The 19,618-nt window shown below is 36.3% G+C and overlaps 4 protein-coding genes across 6 annotated transcripts; all 4 read left to right on the forward strand.

The window, feature by feature from the left end:
- The first annotated feature begins 825 nt into the window (after positions 1 to 825).
- LOC120337480 (trypsin-like) lies at positions 826 to 9,346 on the forward strand. Of its 3 annotated transcripts, XM_078113969.1 has the most exons (10): positions 826 to 974; positions 1,735 to 1,890; positions 2,221 to 2,392; positions 4,092 to 4,198; positions 5,234 to 5,413; positions 6,375 to 6,495; positions 7,731 to 7,917; positions 8,313 to 8,480; positions 8,875 to 9,039; positions 9,235 to 9,346. In XM_078113969.1, the coding sequence occupies exons 1-7, from the start codon at positions 899 to 901 to the stop codon at positions 7,819 to 7,821; spliced, it is 903 nt and encodes a 300-aa protein (XP_077970095.1). In that variant the 5' UTR covers positions 826 to 898; the 3' UTR covers positions 7,822 to 7,917; positions 8,313 to 8,480; positions 8,875 to 9,039; positions 9,235 to 9,346. The 3 variants fall into 3 exon arrangements, with proteins under 3 accessions (XP_077970095.1, XP_077970100.1, XP_039261204.2); XM_078113974.1 differs by lacking the exons at positions 8,313 to 8,480; positions 8,875 to 9,039; positions 9,235 to 9,346 and having other exon boundaries at positions 6,153 to 6,495; positions 7,731 to 7,754; XM_039405270.2 differs by lacking the exons at positions 6,375 to 6,495; positions 8,313 to 8,480; positions 8,875 to 9,039; positions 9,235 to 9,346 and having other exon boundaries at positions 7,731 to 7,912.
- LOC120337445 (thrombospondin-2-like) lies at positions 8,409 to 12,759 on the forward strand. Its single transcript, XM_078114469.1, has 6 exons — positions 8,409 to 8,480; positions 9,235 to 9,391; positions 10,226 to 10,402; positions 10,814 to 10,990; positions 11,211 to 11,338; positions 12,125 to 12,759. The coding sequence occupies exons 1-6, from the start codon at positions 8,409 to 8,411 to the stop codon at positions 12,215 to 12,217; spliced, it is 804 nt and encodes a 267-aa protein (XP_077970595.1). The 3' UTR covers positions 12,218 to 12,759.
- A 2,200-nt stretch (positions 12,760 to 14,959) lies between these two features.
- On the forward strand, positions 14,960 to 16,243 carry LOC120341372 (uncharacterized). Its single transcript, XM_078111438.1, has 2 exons — positions 14,960 to 15,225; positions 15,702 to 16,243. Exons 1-2 carry the CDS (start codon positions 15,013 to 15,015, stop codon positions 15,936 to 15,938), a joined length of 450 nt encoding a protein of 149 aa, XP_077967564.1. The 5' UTR covers positions 14,960 to 15,012; the 3' UTR covers positions 15,939 to 16,243.
- Positions 16,244 to 17,091: 848 nt separating this feature from the next.
- Positions 17,092 to 18,810, forward strand: LOC144428315 (uncharacterized). Its single transcript, XM_078117396.1, has 2 exons — positions 17,092 to 17,391; positions 17,725 to 18,810. Exons 1-2 carry the CDS (start codon positions 17,188 to 17,190, stop codon positions 17,947 to 17,949), a joined length of 429 nt encoding a protein of 142 aa, XP_077973522.1. The 5' UTR covers positions 17,092 to 17,187; the 3' UTR covers positions 17,950 to 18,810.
- The last annotated feature ends 808 nt before the right edge of the window (positions 18,811 to 19,618 follow it).

Genomic DNA, 19,618 nt, shown 5'->3' on the forward strand with positions numbered 1-19,618 from the left:
CGTGAAAGTGAATTCGGTAAGCATAGGTATTTCGACAAACAACGCCCTCCATATACCTATTGTCATGTGGTGATGCGTTGAGTACACATTACACTGTAAAGCTGTCGGGACCAGACGTCACGAGTGCTTTTTGTTGAAAATCAATGTGAGATTTTACACGAAGAGCCTTATATCATTGTTGTATTGGTTTGGAGAACTAACTGAGGGAAATATCCTCAAGTTTAGCATCAGGCAAATTTATAAAGTTTTATTCCCAAGGGCTTAGAAATATAATCAATATAGCAAAGCTCTGCGACTCTTGGACTCCTGACTTTGTACAAAAACATTATATATATCCATCGACCATCATGTGTTAGCGACATGTTTTTTGTGAAATAAATCACTCGAATGATTGAATTGATTTTTATCCATACATATAGTAACTTGCAATGATCTATTAGCATCAACGAACCATCACTCCAGCATATTGATATTTTGTTTGGTACTCCCGTAGTATGTGAACCAAGATGGCGGACACCGGAACGTAGTATGTGTACCAAGTTGGGGTAAGGTCATAATTTCAGGTACAAATATTACGGAAGTCACTTGGCTAGTCCCCGAACTCGTAATGGAACTGAAATAGGGAAAATTGGAATAAAATTATGGCTTAACCCTAACCTGGTACACATCTTACGTTCCGGTGTCCACCATCTTGGTTCACATACTTCGGGAATACCATTAAAATAGCTGTATACGTGCAAGTTCAATATTGCTTTAAAAAAATTCACTCTGGTATGTTTTCGTATTTTTCTACTTCAGTTAAGATTATATATTTGTTTAAAGATCGTAAGGCAGATAAGGTATTCTGATAAGTACAATCACCATCATAATTTTTATATGTAAATACTTCTTCAACAATATGCGGATTCTTCTCATTTCAACTGATTCCTTGATCGTGCTAACCGTGTTTTCAACTTTACTATTACACACAACAGGTACGTTTGATTGCGCAAAAGAAATACACAAGCTAACACAAATTGTTTTATTATTATCATTTTAATGGTGCTTATAACTGGCGTAGTTTTGTGCACCAGTACTGTGATATTACGCGTTGCGTGTTCCAATGCGTCTACGCGTTATGAGTACGTATTCTATAACAAAAGATGTAAACAATGTTCAAATCGTGTGATATGTTCAAGCGGAATTGCTTTTTTTTTGAATAATCCCAATTAAAGAGGCACAAGAAATAACAATATCTTTACACATTTTATGCGCCTCTCTCTCCATACAGCGTTCTCCAGCCACTATTGGGTAGGGAGTGACTATATTGCGGATGAAATCTTTCCTTTTTCGGCCCTGCATATCCAAACTCGAGGATAGGGCAGGTGATACGAGCCCAAAATATTAAATGTAATGGTATTCCTGTAGTAGGCCATGCGAACCAAGATGGCGGACACCGGAACATTAGGTTAGGGTTAGGCCATAATTTTATTTCAATTTTCCTTATTTTAGTTCTATTACGTATTCGGTCGGAGACTCTCCGATTGTCCTCCGTAGTATTTGTACCTGAAATTATGGCCTAAACCTAGCCTGATACACATACTACGTTCCGGTGGCCGCCATCTTGGTTCGCACACTACAGGAGTACCGAATATAGATCGAAATATCGAAACATATCTTCGTGATAGTAACAAGAATTCGCAGTGAAATAAATCGTCCTAAACGATAAAATCGGTGAAACTTTTACTATTCTAGGTATTTGGTCACCTTGGAGCGATTGGTCGGTATGTCCGAAATCTTGCCAAAAAGGTGAACAAATAAGAGTTCGCGTCTGTCTCAACAGCAGCTGTGAGGTACCTGAAACGCAGCATAGAGAATGCGGTCAATCATGCGATGGGGAAAATCAACTGGGTTAGTCATCAACGATTGCTAGTTTTAGACGGTATAATAAAATAAACTATTTTCATTGGGGTAAAACAGAAGTTGCGAATAATCGTTCAGTTTTCTATATATATTCATATATAAATCGTTGAAATTAGTCTTCTAGACTTCCATCTCAGTTTTTGTCACAGTGTGTGCTGTATGTTTATTCCTACTAATATCTGTCTATATAGTGTCATGATAAAAATGAATAAAGGCTAATATTGCCGTTTTTTAAATGAATACGTTTCCCAAACGGGTGGACTTTTCGTTCAAGGTTAAAAAATGCTCTTCTGATTAATTCGTAACTTATATTTGCAGTTTTTCAGTGGGGCACATGGGTTGTCGGAGGGTTTTCATCAAAACCCGAAAAATGGCCTTGGCAATTTCTTATCATAACTGAACTTGATGGTAAATGGCAACATTGTGGAGGAACATTGATAACAGATTCTTGGGTGCTCAGTGCGGCGCATTGCTTTTTAGATCCATTTGGGTGAGTATGTTTTATATATAATATAATCGAATAGCCTACTTTCAAATTCTTTTGTCTGTCTGGTCTGTTTCCTAGCTAATGAATATATAACTGTATGCTTTCGTATGTTTGATTTCGTATAAAAAAAAATTAAAAGTGTGTGTGTTCATGTTGGTTGGTTTGGAGTCATGAATATTCCAATATTTGAGTTTTCTTTTTCAAAAATAGGGGTTTATAACGCACCAGGGAACGGAAAAGAGTCGATACTCCCGAAGTATGTGTCGCAAGATGGCTGACACCGGATGTGTACCAGATTAGCTTTAGGCCATAAATTAAGGCACAAACACTACGGGAGTCGCTTGGCTAGTTTCTGAACTCGTAATAGAACTAAAATATGAAAAATTGGAATAAAATTATGGCCTACCTCTAACCTGGTACACATACTACGTTCCAGTGTCCGCCATCTTGGTACACATACGTCGGGAGTAGCCTACCAAAAAATCAAACCTAGTTTATGTAGCCGACGTGGGTTCCTTTTGCAAGATGTTTCTTTTCAAACGAAATTATATAAAAAAAGCAGGTTTCCAGTCATACATATCTCTTTTGTTTGCATTGTCTGCGATTTTTCTCTTCTTTTAGTAAGATTTCAAATAAGTTAATTGACTGCATATATATGGGTAGAAATACCTGTAATCGATGGATTGAGTTTTAGAGGGTTCGCGAACCTGTTCCACGGATGTCGCGGTAATCAGCGGACCCATCCTTATTTTGTTTTAGACCGATGGTTTTCAAACTATTAAAGCCGCGCCCCATTTTTGCAATTTGTCAAGTTTTGTGCTCCACCTCAAAAAAAAAAACTATCTAACAATAAGCTACAAATAATATACAGTAAGGCGAAAGTATGTTTCATTCACACAACACTTCAAGGAATACGTAGATGAAACGTAAATATCCAAAATAAAGAAATGTAAATTTTCAAAATAAGGCAGGCAATATCAAATCTAACAAATATTTTTAATTAGCTTAATTAAGGTTTGTGTAAAGCGTGTCTTGTTAATGTAGCTTACGTAGTGGCATGCATACAGTTTCTGAATAAGGGCACCTGTTGGTAATTTAGTTTTGTATGAAAGCGAACTCGTTGTTTGAATTTCCCCACTGCCTAACACGTAAGTAACATATCGTGGCGCATGAAATATTTGGTCCATGAAACGTAAGAGAGTGTGCTGAAAACCATAACAGCATTCATTGTATGAAAGTGGATTTAATTCAGTTCAAAACGTCAACTAGTCGAGCCTGATCTAATATTTTCTGCAATTCATATTGATTCATATTCGATGTAGTTTGACTAATATTTCTCATGTTTTTTTTTTTTAATATTGCAATTCGTGTTTATGAACACATAATACATTATCCAAACGCAGAGTGAGGTGAAAATGAACGGGTTCAAATGAAACACTGGGATGAATTCGTCTAAAAAGCTTGGGAACCACCAAGCTAGCTTACAAAATTCATACGAGTATAAACTCGTGCGAAGTTGTAATCTGTCTAAATTTATCAGCAACTGAACCGCTTTTAAACGGTGAGTTCTATTTGCTACTCAATATAAATAAAGTCCGTCCATTTCGCAAAGATTCCAGAGTTTGTGTATTTTACCGTGGGAATACAAACATGAATGCTCAATTAATTTTCTTGTGTGACTAATACAAATTACTTTTACTAGAAACAATTGGAATATTCAAAGAATTACGTTGGGAACAATAAACAGAAACGGGATTGGTAAAGGAGCTGTTAATTATACAAAGGCATCCATTGTTCACGTGCACGAAGGTAATATTTATTTTAAGTTTAAATCTGAAAGTAGGGTTATAGTTATGTTGGATACAAATCGGACCTAATAATCCCTTAGTTATTATGCTGTGGTTAGTATTTTCTTGTTGTTGTTGTTGCTTTTTCCTTTTACTACTGGACAAATTGCTTCAAATTTCAGTGGTTAATAATTGTTATTGTCGCTAGAAGGCTATTAATTTATATATATACATTTTTGTGGGCTCTACGAGATCATTTTTCACTGTGCGTGATGTCTACTCTGTCTATTGAGTTTTGTGTGATGACGCCATCAAACTATGCACCGTGTGGCATTTTGCGATCGCATTTCATTGAGATGGCGCTCTGCGAAGTCGGAAATCTTTTGAAAAGATCTCGATACCGTGATGGATTTGAAACATCATTTTGGCTTTCGTACCCATGCATTGCTCTTTTGTGTTTAAAAAGTATTCTTCATTTTAAAACTAAAACCTAATCAGGCTTTTAAAATAATTCCTTGAACCGCCTGTACAATTCATCTTTGTTTACGGAATTCGTAATTTGAACGGCTCATTCATAGGAGATCAATATTTTGATACTTTGTGTAGTATAAAAATATATGGCGCTTTCAACAATTAAAATACTTATTTTGCATATTTTGATAGTGAATTTCTTCAATATGCATGAACAGGTTCTAAGAAACTTCGCCGTAGGAAATCTCGCCGCAAAGGAAATATCGCCGCAAGAGCATTTTGCTGTAAAACAAGTGTTTTTGGTAAAAACAGTTAGGTTTTGGAAGTACCTTTTTATTTAGGAGAGATTCGTTATTTAAGAAGATACAGCATACCCTAAACCTATAAACCTAACTGTTTTTATCGCAAATACTTGTTTTACAGCAAAATGCTTATGCGGCGAGATTTTCTACAGCGAAATATCCTGCGGCGAATTCTCCGGACACGACAGAAACATATGCTGAAAACCTAATACCAAGTGACTCAAAACAGCACTGGAAAATACATTAGTTCGGTACTTGCTATCATCGCATCCTTTCTGTTCCAGATTTCCACAACCGAGTTTATCTCAATGACATATCACTAATCAAACTACCAACACCGGCAAATGCAAACACTAACGGGCATATCCAACCCGCAACTCTTCCTGTGCACAATGAAACAGTGTTAGCAGGAACGTCATGTGTAGTTACGGGCTGGGGAGCCACAGCCTCGAATGGAAGCAAAGGTTATTTATTTTTTCCATATTATGAAAAAAATATCCTATATTATGATAAAACAAAGTTGAGTGCAACCGCAGAATGCTTAGAAAAGCGTACGCAAATCTATATAAATAAAAAGTAATTAGCAAAACTCAAATATATTTCATAGGGCACCCACGACTATCGGTAATTGCTTATTAGAAAATTATAGATACTGAATAACAGTTCCAACACGTATGGTTCTGATAATTTAACTGCACTGTACTAATTTGAAGCGCCTGATTGAACTGCTCCGTTCAGATCGTTTCTCATTATTTCACTTAATTTATTTTTTATAACTGACCCACCATTTACAACTTGACTGATAAGTCAAACTAAATTTTATCATCAAAGTAAATAACACGAACAGACAAAGCAAATGCTCAATACATCACCATCATCAAGTATACAGACTTGTGACTCGCAAACGAATACTTGAGATTCATAGAATACTACTATATTCGGTACTCCCGTATTGTGTGAGCCAGGCCATAATTTCATTCCGATTTTTATTTTATTTCAGTTCTATTACGAGTTCGGGGACCGTCTGTGTTAGCCAAGTTAATATACCTCCTGATCATATGTTTCAGGCCCTACAGACAACTTGATGTAAAGTAGGCGAACAAAATTAGTTACCTCCATATTGGTACACACACTTCTGGAGCGCCAACTATTGTAGTATAATGAACTTTGGTGGAATCGGTTTGTTTGCCGATTTTTATTTAGGCCATGGAATAACTCTTCAATATGGGAACGGTTTATTCCGCCACGCTCTCCACCGATCTTTTCAAAATCGTGCTCTGCTTAGGCAGCATTGCACTGTAGTGACTGACAATAATAATCACTGAAGCGACACTGAACCTATAGGAATGGATATATCGAATTAAGTATAATTCAAATCTCAACTCTTTTTTTATAAATACTTTCCGTCCTATATTGTCCTTTCAGAATCAATTCCAGATGAGTTGCAAGAAGTAGATGTAAATATATTTACAGATGAAGATTGTAGAAAAATGCATCATACTCCGGGACTGGATGGTTCATTTACCAAAAGTCATTTTTGTGCGGGGTAAATGCAGACTAATGGCAACCTAATGATTTATTCAATGGACTTTCAGGACACAGGTTTTAAAGGACACGAGTTAGTCCCAGCTTTCAACTGAACCTGGGAGAAGTATAAAACGATTGGTCACTGATGCGATAAAACATAAATTTAAAAATTAGAGGTTGGCACGGGGCGAGAAATAATATCTTAACAATGGGAAACACCAAGGCACATATATTTGTTCCATCTAACGAACTACATATAGATTTCATGAGCATGTACGAATCAAATAACGCTATAAGTCTTTTTTTAGCCGCTTAAAACCCCTAGAACTATTAAACTTACTGAATATTGTCATAGCCCAATTTATTACAACCTCACAGTCACAGAGATTACGTACATGTGACCTGAATATTAATCTACAATAATAGCACCCTGACTAGAGTGACTAATTTAGTGAATTTTATTAAAATTCATCTATGTCGGAAAAATAATTGTTACAGTGACTAATACCGCTCTATAAACACAAACGCTCAACGGTTACACGAGATCCACCATCTTAAGCAGCAGGCAGTGTCGCCCGAAACTAACAAAATGTTTGTGTGTGTGTGTGTGTGATCAATAACATTAACCAAAGTTTCTTGCACCAGGTCGTGATTGGCTATTTATCTGGTGGAAAATTATTTGAAAGAGATCCTTTGTTTCTATTATATAGGTCTACAAGTAGTTTTGACAAATTTTAGCTCATAAAATAAAATTCTAGCACATAAGCTTAGTAAATCGTCGATTATTGAAACGTCTGCAGAAAAGAATTAAATGGGCAACAGTTCTTTTATATGACAAAAAGAGCATAGTTCGTCTTCAGGACATCTATATTTTTGTAAATGGCTATTTAATCGACAATGTTTTGTTTGTTTGTTTGTAAACGAAACAGCCTTATTTCGTACTTCCGATGTAAAATTGAATATTGAAGTATGGGTAGTTCTGGGTGAAACATCTTAAAGTGGTTTGTATCTTCACTTTGTATATATTCGGTATTCCATTTGCGATGACAAATATTAGACAACAAAGATTTAACAAAATGGAATGTGACAATAGCAACATCAATCACATAAACGTTATAAAGCGGTACTCGACCGGCACTCGTTCAACCGATCGGATTGCCACTGTTACGCCTTTAGTCCAATATACATAAGGCTATAGGGTCAGCGTTTAAATATCACCCTTTCTAATATAAGTTTGTATTTTGTCTTACACAGCCACCTTGAAGGGAAGAAAGATACATGCGGTGGTGACAGCGGCGGACCACTCCTGTGCGAAGAAATAGCAAGTACATTGTACACGGAATAACAAGCAGTGGCCCAGCAGAGTGTGGAAAGAAAAATAAACCGGGTTTTTACACAAGGGTCAGCGATTTTATCACGTGGATCGAAAAAACGATATATGGTAAATATATCTATGTTTATCTTTTAATTATCTTTTGATAAGGCGTATGTAACCATTATCTGTTTTAGCTGACTTCTTCATTGATTCAAAGTCTATAAAAGCGTTTTTAGTATTTTTTAAAACCGCTTCTCTCATTGACTACTGGACCAACTGCTTTCAAATTTTCAGTGGCTAAAGATTGCATTTCGCTAGAAGGCTGTTACTTTTATTTTTTTTTAAAATTTTGTGGACTCTACGGAAGCCTTTTTTTTGCGATGACGTCATCAAAATAAAAAATTGCGCATCTTGTTGCGGTAGGCTACTGTGACAGATTCGTTAGATTCGTTTTGGCTTTCGTGTCCATAAATTCGAGCCTTATTTTCTTGTTTTGTTTATTTTTGTATCTTTTTCTTCAGGATTTCGTTATCATTGGTCCAAGTGGAAAAGAAATAAATGCAGTGTGACATGTGGTAGAGGAAAAAGAACAGAGAAAAGAACTTGTCTTGACAAAGATGACAAACTTGCAACAGAATGTGACGGAATTTCCAGACGAAATATTCCGTGTCGAAACCCCCCTTGCATTAGTATGTTAATAATTTTTAAGCTTAAATTATTTAATGCTACGTATCCGAATAGACATTACCATGTAAAAATGATACGTAAGCTCGCCAACATTAAAAAGTATTAAATACTTGAAACGTGTTATTGTTCATTTTTATATAATAATGATAATAATACTAGCTTCGTTTTCTTCATTTTTTTCCACATTTTATTTCAAAGATTTGAAAATTTGATACTTTAGCTTTAATTAAACGCATAAGTTTTCATAAGTTTCATAAGTAAGTTTTCATACCAAGTGGTACAGCTAGATGACAGCAAGCAACTTGGCAAAAGCCCTTCCTGTTCTATGCTGTACACACGAATCGGAAAAGGCTTGATCGTCTATTATTATCATCAATGTTTTCTTATTGATAACAGAATACCATTGGTCTCCTTGGAAAACAACTTGCAATGTAACATGTAATAAAGGAATCGCAACTAGCACTCGATATTGTGCTGATGCAAACGACGCACCGATGTTTCCCAATAACTGTCCTGGCCAAGATAAGAAGATTGAACCATGTGTATTGCTAAGGCGCATTGGTAACTATGTATATTTCATTTCTAAATTCAATATTTTAAATATAGAAAATGATTGACTCGTCTAGTTTGATACAATTGCACCACATTATAACCCAATGGTTTGCAATCTTTTTGATGGAAAATAATTATTGTATAAAACTATTTCCATATTCTCTTTTTTACTCTACTTTCGATGTGTATTTCTATTAATAACAGGATTTCACTGGACTGATTGGGTCCCAACCTGCAGCGCCATATGTGGCGAAGAAACTGAAACGAGCACTCAAAACTGTGTGGACGATAAAGACAATCCATCGAAACTCCACTGGCGAAAAAAAGAAAATTGAAACATGTGTTAAACCAGAATGCATTGGTATACAGAGATTTATTTTATAGTTCTGGGAATCAAATCGGATCGCAAACCATCATATAAATCTATCACCACGTTAGCGCATTCCATGCCACATTTAAAGGCCAAACTTCGCCATGGGATTTTTTGTATATTGGCGTATAATACAACGCTAAATCGTGTCTTTTGCTCCGAACAAGGCTAGGTAAAAGCAGCCACGGATATCTAACAATATCTTAAAAAATCTCCCCACAGACTTACTTTGCTGTCGAAGTTATTATTTCATCTATATAAGCCCGAATTTTCATCTATCTCGGTTGGTTCAACTGAAGAAAGGAATATTGATAGTAAGCCAGAAAACGTCGTCTTTTTAGTAAATCGTTTGAGAATAGAGCAAAATGATGGTGAAAAAGACGTAAGAGTGTATGTCTCACTGTAAATGCCGCTAAATCCCATTTAAAAAGAAAATATTGAACTGGTGGATGGTGATTAATCACGAATCCCAATCAGTAGATGACTTGGGTTACTCGAGAGTTGAGTTAATTACTCGAGACTCACCAGCACTAATAACAACTGATGAGTGAATAGAAAGATTCTAAATTTATACTACTCAAAATTCTTTTATTCGTGTTCAGGGCTGGACATTTTAAATTGATTAGTCAATTATTCGAATCGGTTCATATCGGTTCGAAAATTCCGAATCGCGGCCATCTTTTTTTTTCTCTGACCGCTAAAGGTCGAGATACCTCCTACAATTTCCTTTATTGAATCCATATTTTTACAATGCAATTTAGACATATAACTCGTTTTGCTAGAAAATGCCCTATTCGTGTTACCGCAAATGAAATTTTTTTTTAGAATACCATTGGGGAGAATGGTTCAAGGCCACTGAATGTAGCGCCTCATGTGGAACTGGAGAAATCGAAATGAAAAGAAAGTGTCTTGATTCTGACAACGTCGAAGTTCTTGATACAAGTGAATGTAATCCCGGGAAATATGTTGAACTTCGCACTTGCAATCTAAAACCATGTCCAGGTGAGTTCATTTTCAATAATCACGATTGACAGCAAAATTACTTGGAAGAAAGTTGTATCTGAATTTGCTAGAAGCATCTATACATAATAGTAGTTATTTTAAGGTTCGCAACAAGTGCAGTATATTTGGGTTATTGGTGGTCTTGTGAGTATTTGTTAACGAGTAACGAAGTTTGTCTTAAATATGCATCACAAGTAATGAACGTTTTTGCGTGCATATAATCTTCATTTACCCCCGGACATGGAAATAATTAAAGTATTTTTTACATATTTGATGAATTATGGTATTTCAACTTTTGAGTCGACTGGGGAGATTTAAAAATTCGGTGCCGACTCGAATCTATTCTTTGTTAGGATGAGAAATTGAGTCAGCCTAGTTTTTCTAAAACAAGCTTTACCTTACAACACGTAGTTTACAAATGGAATGGATGGAAGACGAGTTGCAGCGTCACATGTGGAACTGGTGTTTTAACTAAAACAAGAAATTGTACTGATCAAGATGGAAACCCCGCTGAAGATGTGTTATCCTGTGGCCATGGAAAATCCATTGAGAAAGATGTTTGTACTTCACCATGTCCATTAATATCAAGTAAGTATACTCATGAAGTTTATTTGAGTCGTTGGGTAATCCATTATTTTTCTTAGTCATGCAACATTAGCTGTGCAATGACGCTAATTCACTGATGCTGTTCCAATAAATTAAAAATCGAAAATGTATTCCCCAGAAAAGAAGAAAGATATTTAGATATTTGCTCAGAGAAAACAGTACCAAAATGAAGTTATTCAACCCAATATTCCTCATATTTCAGAAGAATCCTCAACATCGTACCACTGGGGTAAATGGGGGTCATGGTCGACCTGTCGTCTTCGTATGGGAGGTGTAACTATTTGCAACGGATTTAAATCGTCCACTCGGGACTGTTTGATGGGATCAAAGGTAAATATAGCGTACTACCGTAGTGTGTGTACCAGGATAGGGTTAGGCCATAATTTTATTCTGATTTTCCTTATTTTAGATCTATTACGAGTTCGGAGACTGTCTGTGTTAGCCAAGTGAATATAAGCCCATAGGTTTTAGTACCCTTAAACTACTTAATGTAAAGTACCGGACTACCGGTAGGTGGACAAAATTAGTTACCTCTATATTGGTATGCATACAAACTTCTGGAGCGCCACAAATATAGTTATGAAACCTGTATTAAAATGGGATTGGGTTGGTGTGGCTCTAAAATCAAATATTTCATTTATCTGGGATACTTATATCCATCTATTATGCAGGAGGCTGGGTATCTCAAATGTTGTTTTCTCTTATTACACACACGCGTGTGCCATTGTAGCACTTTTGCACCATTTCTGCACACTAGTCCCACTCCTGTTGTTGTTCTGGGGTAGATATATTACTTTAAGCAAATGGTTAAAGTAAGCATATATGTGAACTATTAACATACTATGTTCTGGATTAGAAAAGATATAAAACTTTAGTCAAATAGTTTAGTCGAGCATATAAAGTGACATTTATGCTATGTTCTGGGTTGAGATACATAAAATACTTTGATCAGAGCAAGCATATGAAGTGAGATACATGCATTCGGGACACTGTATTTTTAGGATTGTCCGAGAGACATAACTCTAAATACGACTTCTTTCCAATTTGATGACATTAATGCTATCATTTAACGAGACAACTCGAATTACTTAAAATCTGGTATTTGTATTTAAATAGGACGTCAACCCTCGAAGATGCAGTGGTGAATATCCCGGTGAAGATTTTTATCGCGAGTCATCGTGTATGATGGAAACCAGCAATTGTCCTTGAAAATATTACTGTTCTAGAATATGTTTGTTTCACGGCCATACTTACTGATATTACACGGATATTACTCTGATATATATTGTACTTAGCAAATCTAACCCTCTGTGAGTAAAAAGTGTTTGAACTTTGCGTGGTGACTTTACCGAGTTGTTCCACTGTCGACATAGTGACATTAGAGTTTTCTACTTTTGGCTGTTTGTGTTGATATATATTATGGCTTAAATTAAAGCATTGGAGTATATTCATCTGCTTCCAGATGTTTTGATGCTAGAATAAACGGTCCGCCAATATGACTTCCAAACCATTTTAATTCTGTGTACATCTGACAAACAAGCAAATGCCCATAGAAAACACTGTTTTTTAATATAATTGCTGTTCTACTTTTTGGTAATAGATAAATGAACTCATCAATTACTAAAAATAGCAAGACGGAACACAGTCCAAGCAACGTGTATATAGGTGTAGCTTAAAAAGTAGATACTTCCCATTTGCTTACGATTCTCAACTCTAACTCGCAGCTGAAAATAAATTGATTTCAACTCTGATATATTTAACATTTCAACATGAAATTTTAGTCGCTCAAGAGATTTATGTTTGTTAGTTTTTGTTAAAAAAAAAATCGACAAAATTTCGATTCCGGCTTCAGAATGGAAATTTGGATGGAAGAGAGTAATGCTCAAATATATAGACACAAAGACCAAAACGAAGTTATATTAAATCTTCTACAGTACCGATAGTCTTCCTTACCAAAAAACTCTGCTGAAATGCGACCGGGGAATCGCCACACTCTGCACAATTTTTATTTCGATAACGTCATAACACAAAACTTCAAAGTGAAAAACGAATGCCATAGAGCCGACTGCTTCTAGAAACAATACCAATCTTAAACTGCTGACAATTTCAAAGCAATTGGTACAGTAGTTAAGAAAGATAAAAGAGATTTTTCACAAGGACAAGAAAAAGGGTACTCCCTAAGTATGTGAACCAAGATGACGGACACCGGAACGTAGTATATGTACCAAGTTAGGGTTAGGCCATAATTTCAGGTACGAATACTACGGGAGTCACTTGACTAGTCCCCGAACTCGTAATAGAACTGAAATAACAAAAATTGGGAATAAATTTTTGACCTAACCCTTACCTGGTACACATACTACGTTCCGGTGTCCGCCATCTTGTTTTTATATACTTCGGGAGTACCAGAAAAAAAATACTATACCAACATCAATCTAACAAAACGATCCACACGTCCATTTCGTGTCCAAAAACACTCCGCTCCGAATTCAATATCGAAGAACAATTCCGCATTCCCCTAACTTTAATCGCGTAACTTTATCGCCAAGTTAGTACCTACACCAAAGTCATAAGATATTAACAAGAATGTTTATTCGATATATCAGCGAGATGTTTTGAGTAAGAAAAGGCAAGAAAAATCATGAAACGTAGCTCACGAGTCTTCGTAAAATTGTTTCATAAAATAAAGGTTTTATTACGGTAAAGAATTTTTATTTAATTCAAATTACAATACTTTGTTTTTAAGGTTAAATCAGAACTTTTACTGTTCCGTTAAGGGCGTGCTACGGTGATATATTTCAAATCATTCATAAGTAAGGGCACATATAACGACTGCAAAGTGAAACTTGAATCTGATAGGGTTTATTCAAAGCTAAACCATTTACACTTCAAGCCTTCAACTCCTGTTAGTAGCCCACCGGCCACCGGCAACCACCGGCGTCACGATCCATTATGAGCAACGCAGTAACGGCAATGAGTAATACTTTGTCGTCGCCTTGCACTCTTGCTGCTGTTTCCATGGTAACTTGAACATCGGTGCTAGGAGTCGTTATTTGTTTCTGTGTATCGGACGCTTCCTGGAAAATCAAGTCGCCCCGATTGTAATTTCTTCCTATATTCTTTTGCTGGTTTTTCTACTTTTTTAATGCTATTATCAATTACTGTTAGGTTTTTTTCACGGGTGTCGCTGCTCGATAACCGGTCCTGGTTTCTCGCGACTCCTTTTCACCTCGGCTTACCAGTTTCGCCTCTTTTTACATACTGTATTGATTAGTGTATGGTATTTCATGTATGGTGGATAAAATAAACTACTGATTACCCATCACTCTGCAAACAAAAAAATGGAAGAGTGGCGTGTGTTACAGTCTATAAATGTTCTCAACGTAATGGCCAGTGTTTCTCTCTTTATAAATGACGGGTCATGAATGTGAAAAAGTCTATGTCATATATTTGACTTGACCAATAAAAACCCGTATTACATTTATACATTTAAATCATTGGCCTAAAAGCAACAAACATATACATCGTCGTTCTGGGCTTCAGTGACGTCATCCCACTTTGTATTTATTCTGCACTCTCTTATATTTACCATCTCTGTTATTTTGGTTTGTTCGATACACAGTCTGAACGGGGATTGGAGGTTGGGGGAGTGCGTTTTTGAGACGAAAGTTTTATGTATTATGTACAGTGGCCTATATTGCAACATTGTACTTTGATTGATCTTGTTATACATTTACTAAAATAAAACATAAATTTGACGACAGAAAGTTTTGAAACATGGTTCTGGTGGTTCGTTTCGTGCGATTGAAGATAGGTAACCCATTTTAAGGGTGAAGAACACGGGTAGATTATGGGGAATTACCATGATTCCTATAAGGGGAAATAGAAAGAGTGAATCTTTATAATGAGACGGAAGACGAAACTTAGGTATTGTACTGGTCACATAGGCGTAATGCATTTAGTTTATACAAATTTATTATATTTGTTAAATCGATTTTTCAATAATGAAAAAGGTTAGTGGTAAAACAACTCCAGATAAACTGCGATACACGCAAGATTCAATAAGTTCCAATTTCAAAAATGGCGGAAGTATCGAAGAAGCCATCAATAATGTTGTTGCCGGGGTATTATCAGTTCTTGATTTTCCTCGAATGGAAGTTTACAGTTTTGCTGGTAGCTTGTGGTGTCGAAACAACAGGAGACTGTACGTTATGAAAGTAAGTAAATTTGTAAGTTGTGCTTTATTGTGTGTGATGTTATCGTTTATGAATTGTTATACTGTATTATATGGAAGTTTCCCCAATCCTTGACCTCTGAAAGATCCTCCCTGTACTTCATCATTGCAAACTTTTCAACGTTGATTTTGAGAGTGTTTTGGAGAGTTGGCGCTTACAAACTGGCTCCCATGTCTAAACCTATCATTTTTTTTTTCAAAACAATGAACAACGTGCCGCTTATAGCTACTGATAGCTAATTTTAGGGTATTCTATCGCAGCGTTTGCAGTATCAATTTTTGGTTATTGTAACTACGGTAAACTAAAGGTCTTCAGAAGACCTTCAATTCTGTAAATCTGGCAACTGGTTTCAAAAATGCTGTGAGTCTGTAACCAAGCTAAATCATCACTAAATATTTTTATATAAGTCCTTGATATTACTTACTTACAATATAATTGTTTTTATTTTCGTTGCATAGGAGCTGCAAAGGCGGGGGCATTTAGACAAAATCGTTTTTGACTACGTGTGGGAAAGGCCACATAATAGAAGATATTTTACGACAAAAACAGACGGAAAAAGTATACGAGTTCGCAAAGGACGGTCAGGAATTAATAATGTTGGGAGAGGAGGGTTCAGAACTATTAATGCAGACATATTGCTCTCCTCATTTGCATTCTCACTTACAGATGACGAAGCTGATGACGATATATTTTAGACTGGTAATCCAAATCCTATAAAAATTAGATTCTGTTTATGCAGGATTTTGTATTGTTATGGTGGGAATCAGGAATGTCGCAAATGTTTGCATGAACTCTCGTACTTGAATATCGTTGTGATTAGCGAACCAATTATCATTATAGCCGTTAGACGGCAGCAGCAAATGAGTTACGTCCACTGCAGTAATGTATTCATATTTGTGAAGCGTGCCACTTCATGACAGCTTACCTGGTAGAATACAAATACCTGTTGTGAGTGAATTCTACACAAAGGAGATCCTGTTATTAAATTTTGAATCCCACAACCAGTTATATGGTTCCAATAATTTATGTGCTTATTTTATGTATATATATCTATATATATTGTATATTTTTATACGATACTATTAAACTGAGTTCGCCTATTTTGTGGAATGTATTTTTTTTTGTATTGTACATTTGTGTATGGCGTAACATTGCCATCTGGAATTCATAGATTGGGATTTTGAGGTATGATTCAGTTCCGTGTGATAATATTGAGCATGCTTCTTTTATTCTACTTCTTGAGATATTTCTATAAAATCAGTTTAACAAGGTGTCCGTGATTCAAAGGCAAAGCGTCGAATAGTCGATTTCGTACAAATTTAACGCTAGATATATTATAACGTTGCACATTCGAATTGAATTACGAAATATATTATAATGAAATACAACTAAATTCTAATACCAGTATACGTGACGAAACTAATTATGGGAATCACTGCCCTGAAAATGTTTAAAAAAAACTAAATCCTAGACCTCGAAGCCACAGACGTATAATTTATATCGCCATTATGTATACTGATAACCTTATTTTACTTTTTATTTACACTACACTTCTCTTTTATTTGTCTTCGTCGTTCATTTGCTACGATAAGGATACCGGAGGGGGGGTGTGGTGGGCAAGGTCGAGGGGTGTTTTCGAGAAAAAAGTTTCGTGTATTTCGTACAGTATTTAAATTGCACCATTCAATTCTTTGTACTTTGAGCGTGTTAGACATTTACTAAAATAAACCATACGTTTGATGACAGAATGTTCTAAAAAATGGTTCTTACGGTTCATTTCGTGCGAATGAAGCTAGGTAATACATCGGTAGTAGAACATAAAGGGGGAGTTGCCAACGAAAATAAATTAAGCTTCATAATCAAGCGAAGGGTTTTGTCCATGCGATGGAGGCGAAATGCTCGCCGTTTATGTAACATTATATTTGTCGAACCGATTTTTAAAAAATGAGACTTAGAATAAGTCCTGATAACCTGCGATACACTCAAAACTCAATAAGCTCAAACTTCAGAAATGGCGGGAGCATCGAGAAAGCCATTAATGACGTTGCCAGAGGAGTATCGTCAGTTAAATCTTTTCCTAGAATGAAGGTTTACAGTTTGGCTGGTAGACTTTGGTGTCGAAACAACAGGAGACTGTACGTTATGAAAGTAGGTGAATTTGTAAGCTGTGCTGTATTGTGTGTGTTAATAAGGCTTACTTACCGTGGCTAGGGTATGAGTTTCGTATTTATTCCGAAGGAGAGGAAAGCTCAATTGTATGGCGAACCACGGCCAAAGGTATGGGATTAGTTAACCAGTTATTATTTATTTCAGATGCATGGACTTGATAGTGGACGAAACCGTGACCGATCCGCTTTACGATGGCGAGGAGTCCGTCCTATTCTCTCGCACTTAATTTTTCTCACGAGCGTAGACTAAACTAAATGGCTTCCTCCCCGTCCCCCAAATTATGTACTTTGACAATTTATTTTTGTTCTAAAGGAACTGCAACTGCGGGGGCATTTAGGAGAAATCGTTGTTGACTACATCGGGGAAAAGCTACATCATAGAAGATATTTTACGACAAAAACAGACGGAAATAGTATACGAGTTCGCGGACAGTCTGGAATTGCTGATTTGAACTCCTCATTTGCAGATTTAACCATTACTGCGAACCAATATAATTACCAATATGATGAAAGACCAATACGAAGACTAATACGATGACCAATATGACGACCAATACGATGACCAATATGAATACCAATACGATGACCAATATGAAGGCCAATATGATGACCAGTATGAAGACCAGTATGAAGACCAAATCGATAACCTATATCAGGGGTGTGCAAACTGCGGCCCGCGGGCCAAATGCGGCCCGCCAATAAAAATTGTGCGGGCCGCGAAGAAGTGCCGATTTTAAGGATGTGACTTGAAGTGCTTATTACACGTCTAGGATGTTTTTGATTAAAAATATTTTATAATTTTTATCCTATATTTCAATTTTGTCGAGATAGTTCGTGCAGCCTCGGCAATAAGGGCAAAATATAATGGCATATATAATCATTTCTTGCAATTTGGAATCAGAATTTGGTAATCAGGTTCACTCATTTAATAACGACGATGATCGCGTAATTACATTTACGTTTTACTGAATCAACGAATGGTGTCGTAAGCAATATATATATATAAATAAAAGCCCGTGGTACAAGCCCTACCACACGCCAATCAAATATCTACCATCCCATTTGGCCCGTTCGTTTCCTGCGAGTACGTGCAAAAGGTCTCACTCAGTTTCAGTTGAGCAGACAATGATACGTAACGATGGCGTAACAGTTAAAACTAAATAAAAAATTAAAATAAAACTGCGAAAAGAGTAAATTCTAATTTTGAATTCCATTTGCGTGTGCTCATTTTCGTACATTACGTTCTTTCTCAACTATTAACGCCTCCGCTCACCTCCCTCGATCGCCGTCCTCACACTTTCCGCGGTCTTTGCTTATCCAAGCCAAATATTATCTCCGTGTTTTGTGGACTTAGAACGGTTTAATGCCTTTTCAGATAAAGAGCGTCCGTACTTACGGAATGGGGATTGGAACAAATTAATTTCGTTCCAATTACGGAAACCTCTTATTTAAGGTGCACATGGTAAGAAGAAAGAACAGGGAGTTAACGAATTAAAACTACAAATTTTTCGTATTCAGAGACTTTCGTAGGTAGAATTTCTAGGTGCGGCCCGCGGCTTCACCAAGTTACTTGTATTTGGCCCGCCTGTAAAAAATGTTGCACACCCCTGACCTATATGATGACCAATATCCTTGCCAATATTGTGACCAATATTATGAAAATTATGGCCAATATGATTACCAATATCCCTGCCAATATCATGACCAATATGATGAAGATTATGACCAATATCCCTGACAATATCGTGACTAATATGATGAAGATTATGACCAATATGATTACCAATATCCCTTTCAATATCGTGCCCAATATGATGAAGAATATGGCCATTATGATTATCAAAATCATGATCAATATCATGACGAATATAACCGAGAAGAATATGACGAATATTATGACGTATATCAAGGCTGCCCAACCCGCGGCCCGCCGAACTGTTTTTTGCGGCCCGTCCTATAAAGTTTGTGAGAAAAATATTTAAATTTTCACTATGTTATATATAAATATTTAGGTTTAAGTATGTTTGGTGATTTTGGTGTGATTATTCCTGCCATCTATCCACATTCAATTGCCGGTTCTTATTATTACGTATGTGTCAAGTCTTGCACCCTGGTGGACATCGACGTCGTTTTTTTTTTTATTTCTGGAATTTATTTTTGGATATCGTGCGATCATTGGGGACAAACGAAACGAAACGACCCACTTA

Source organism: Styela clava, chromosome 1, assembly GCF_964204865.1.
Source record: "Styela clava chromosome 1, kaStyClav1.hap1.2, whole genome shotgun sequence".
In the NCBI taxonomy this organism is placed as follows: domain Eukaryota; kingdom Metazoa; phylum Chordata; class Ascidiacea; order Stolidobranchia; family Styelidae; genus Styela; species Styela clava.

Coding starts and splice junctions, on each gene's coding strand:
- LOC120337480 (XM_078113969.1), top strand. CDS start 899: ATGCGGATTCTTCTCATTTCAACTGATTCCTTGATCGTGCTAACCGTG. Junction 2,393..4,091: donor TGCTTTTTAGATCCATTTGG/GTGAGTATGTTT, acceptor TACTTTTACTAG/AAACAATTGGAATATTCAAA. Junction 5,414..6,374: donor AGCCTCGAATGGAAGCAAAG/GTTATTTATTTT, acceptor TTGTCCTTTCAG/AATCAATTCCAGATGAGTTG.
- LOC120337445 (XM_078114469.1), top strand. CDS start 8,409: ATGACAAACTTGCAACAGAATGTGACGGAATTTCCAGACGAAATATTC. Junction 8,481..9,234: donor TCGAAACCCCCCTTGCATTA/GTATGTTAATAA, acceptor TATTAATAACAG/GATTTCACTGGACTGATTGG. Junction 11,339..12,124: donor ACTGTTTGATGGGATCAAAG/GTAAATATAGCG, acceptor GTATTTAAATAG/GACGTCAACCCTCGAAGATG.
- LOC120341372 (XM_078111438.1), top strand. CDS start 15,013: ATGAAAAAGGTTAGTGGTAAAACAACTCCAGATAAACTGCGATACACG. Junction 15,226..15,701: donor GGAGACTGTACGTTATGAAA/GTAAGTAAATTT, acceptor TTCGTTGCATAG/GAGCTGCAAAGGCGGGGGCA.
- LOC144428315 (XM_078117396.1), top strand. CDS start 17,188: ATGAGACTTAGAATAAGTCCTGATAACCTGCGATACACTCAAAACTCA. Junction 17,392..17,724: donor GGAGACTGTACGTTATGAAA/GTAGGTGAATTT, acceptor TTTGTTCTAAAG/GAACTGCAACTGCGGGGGCA.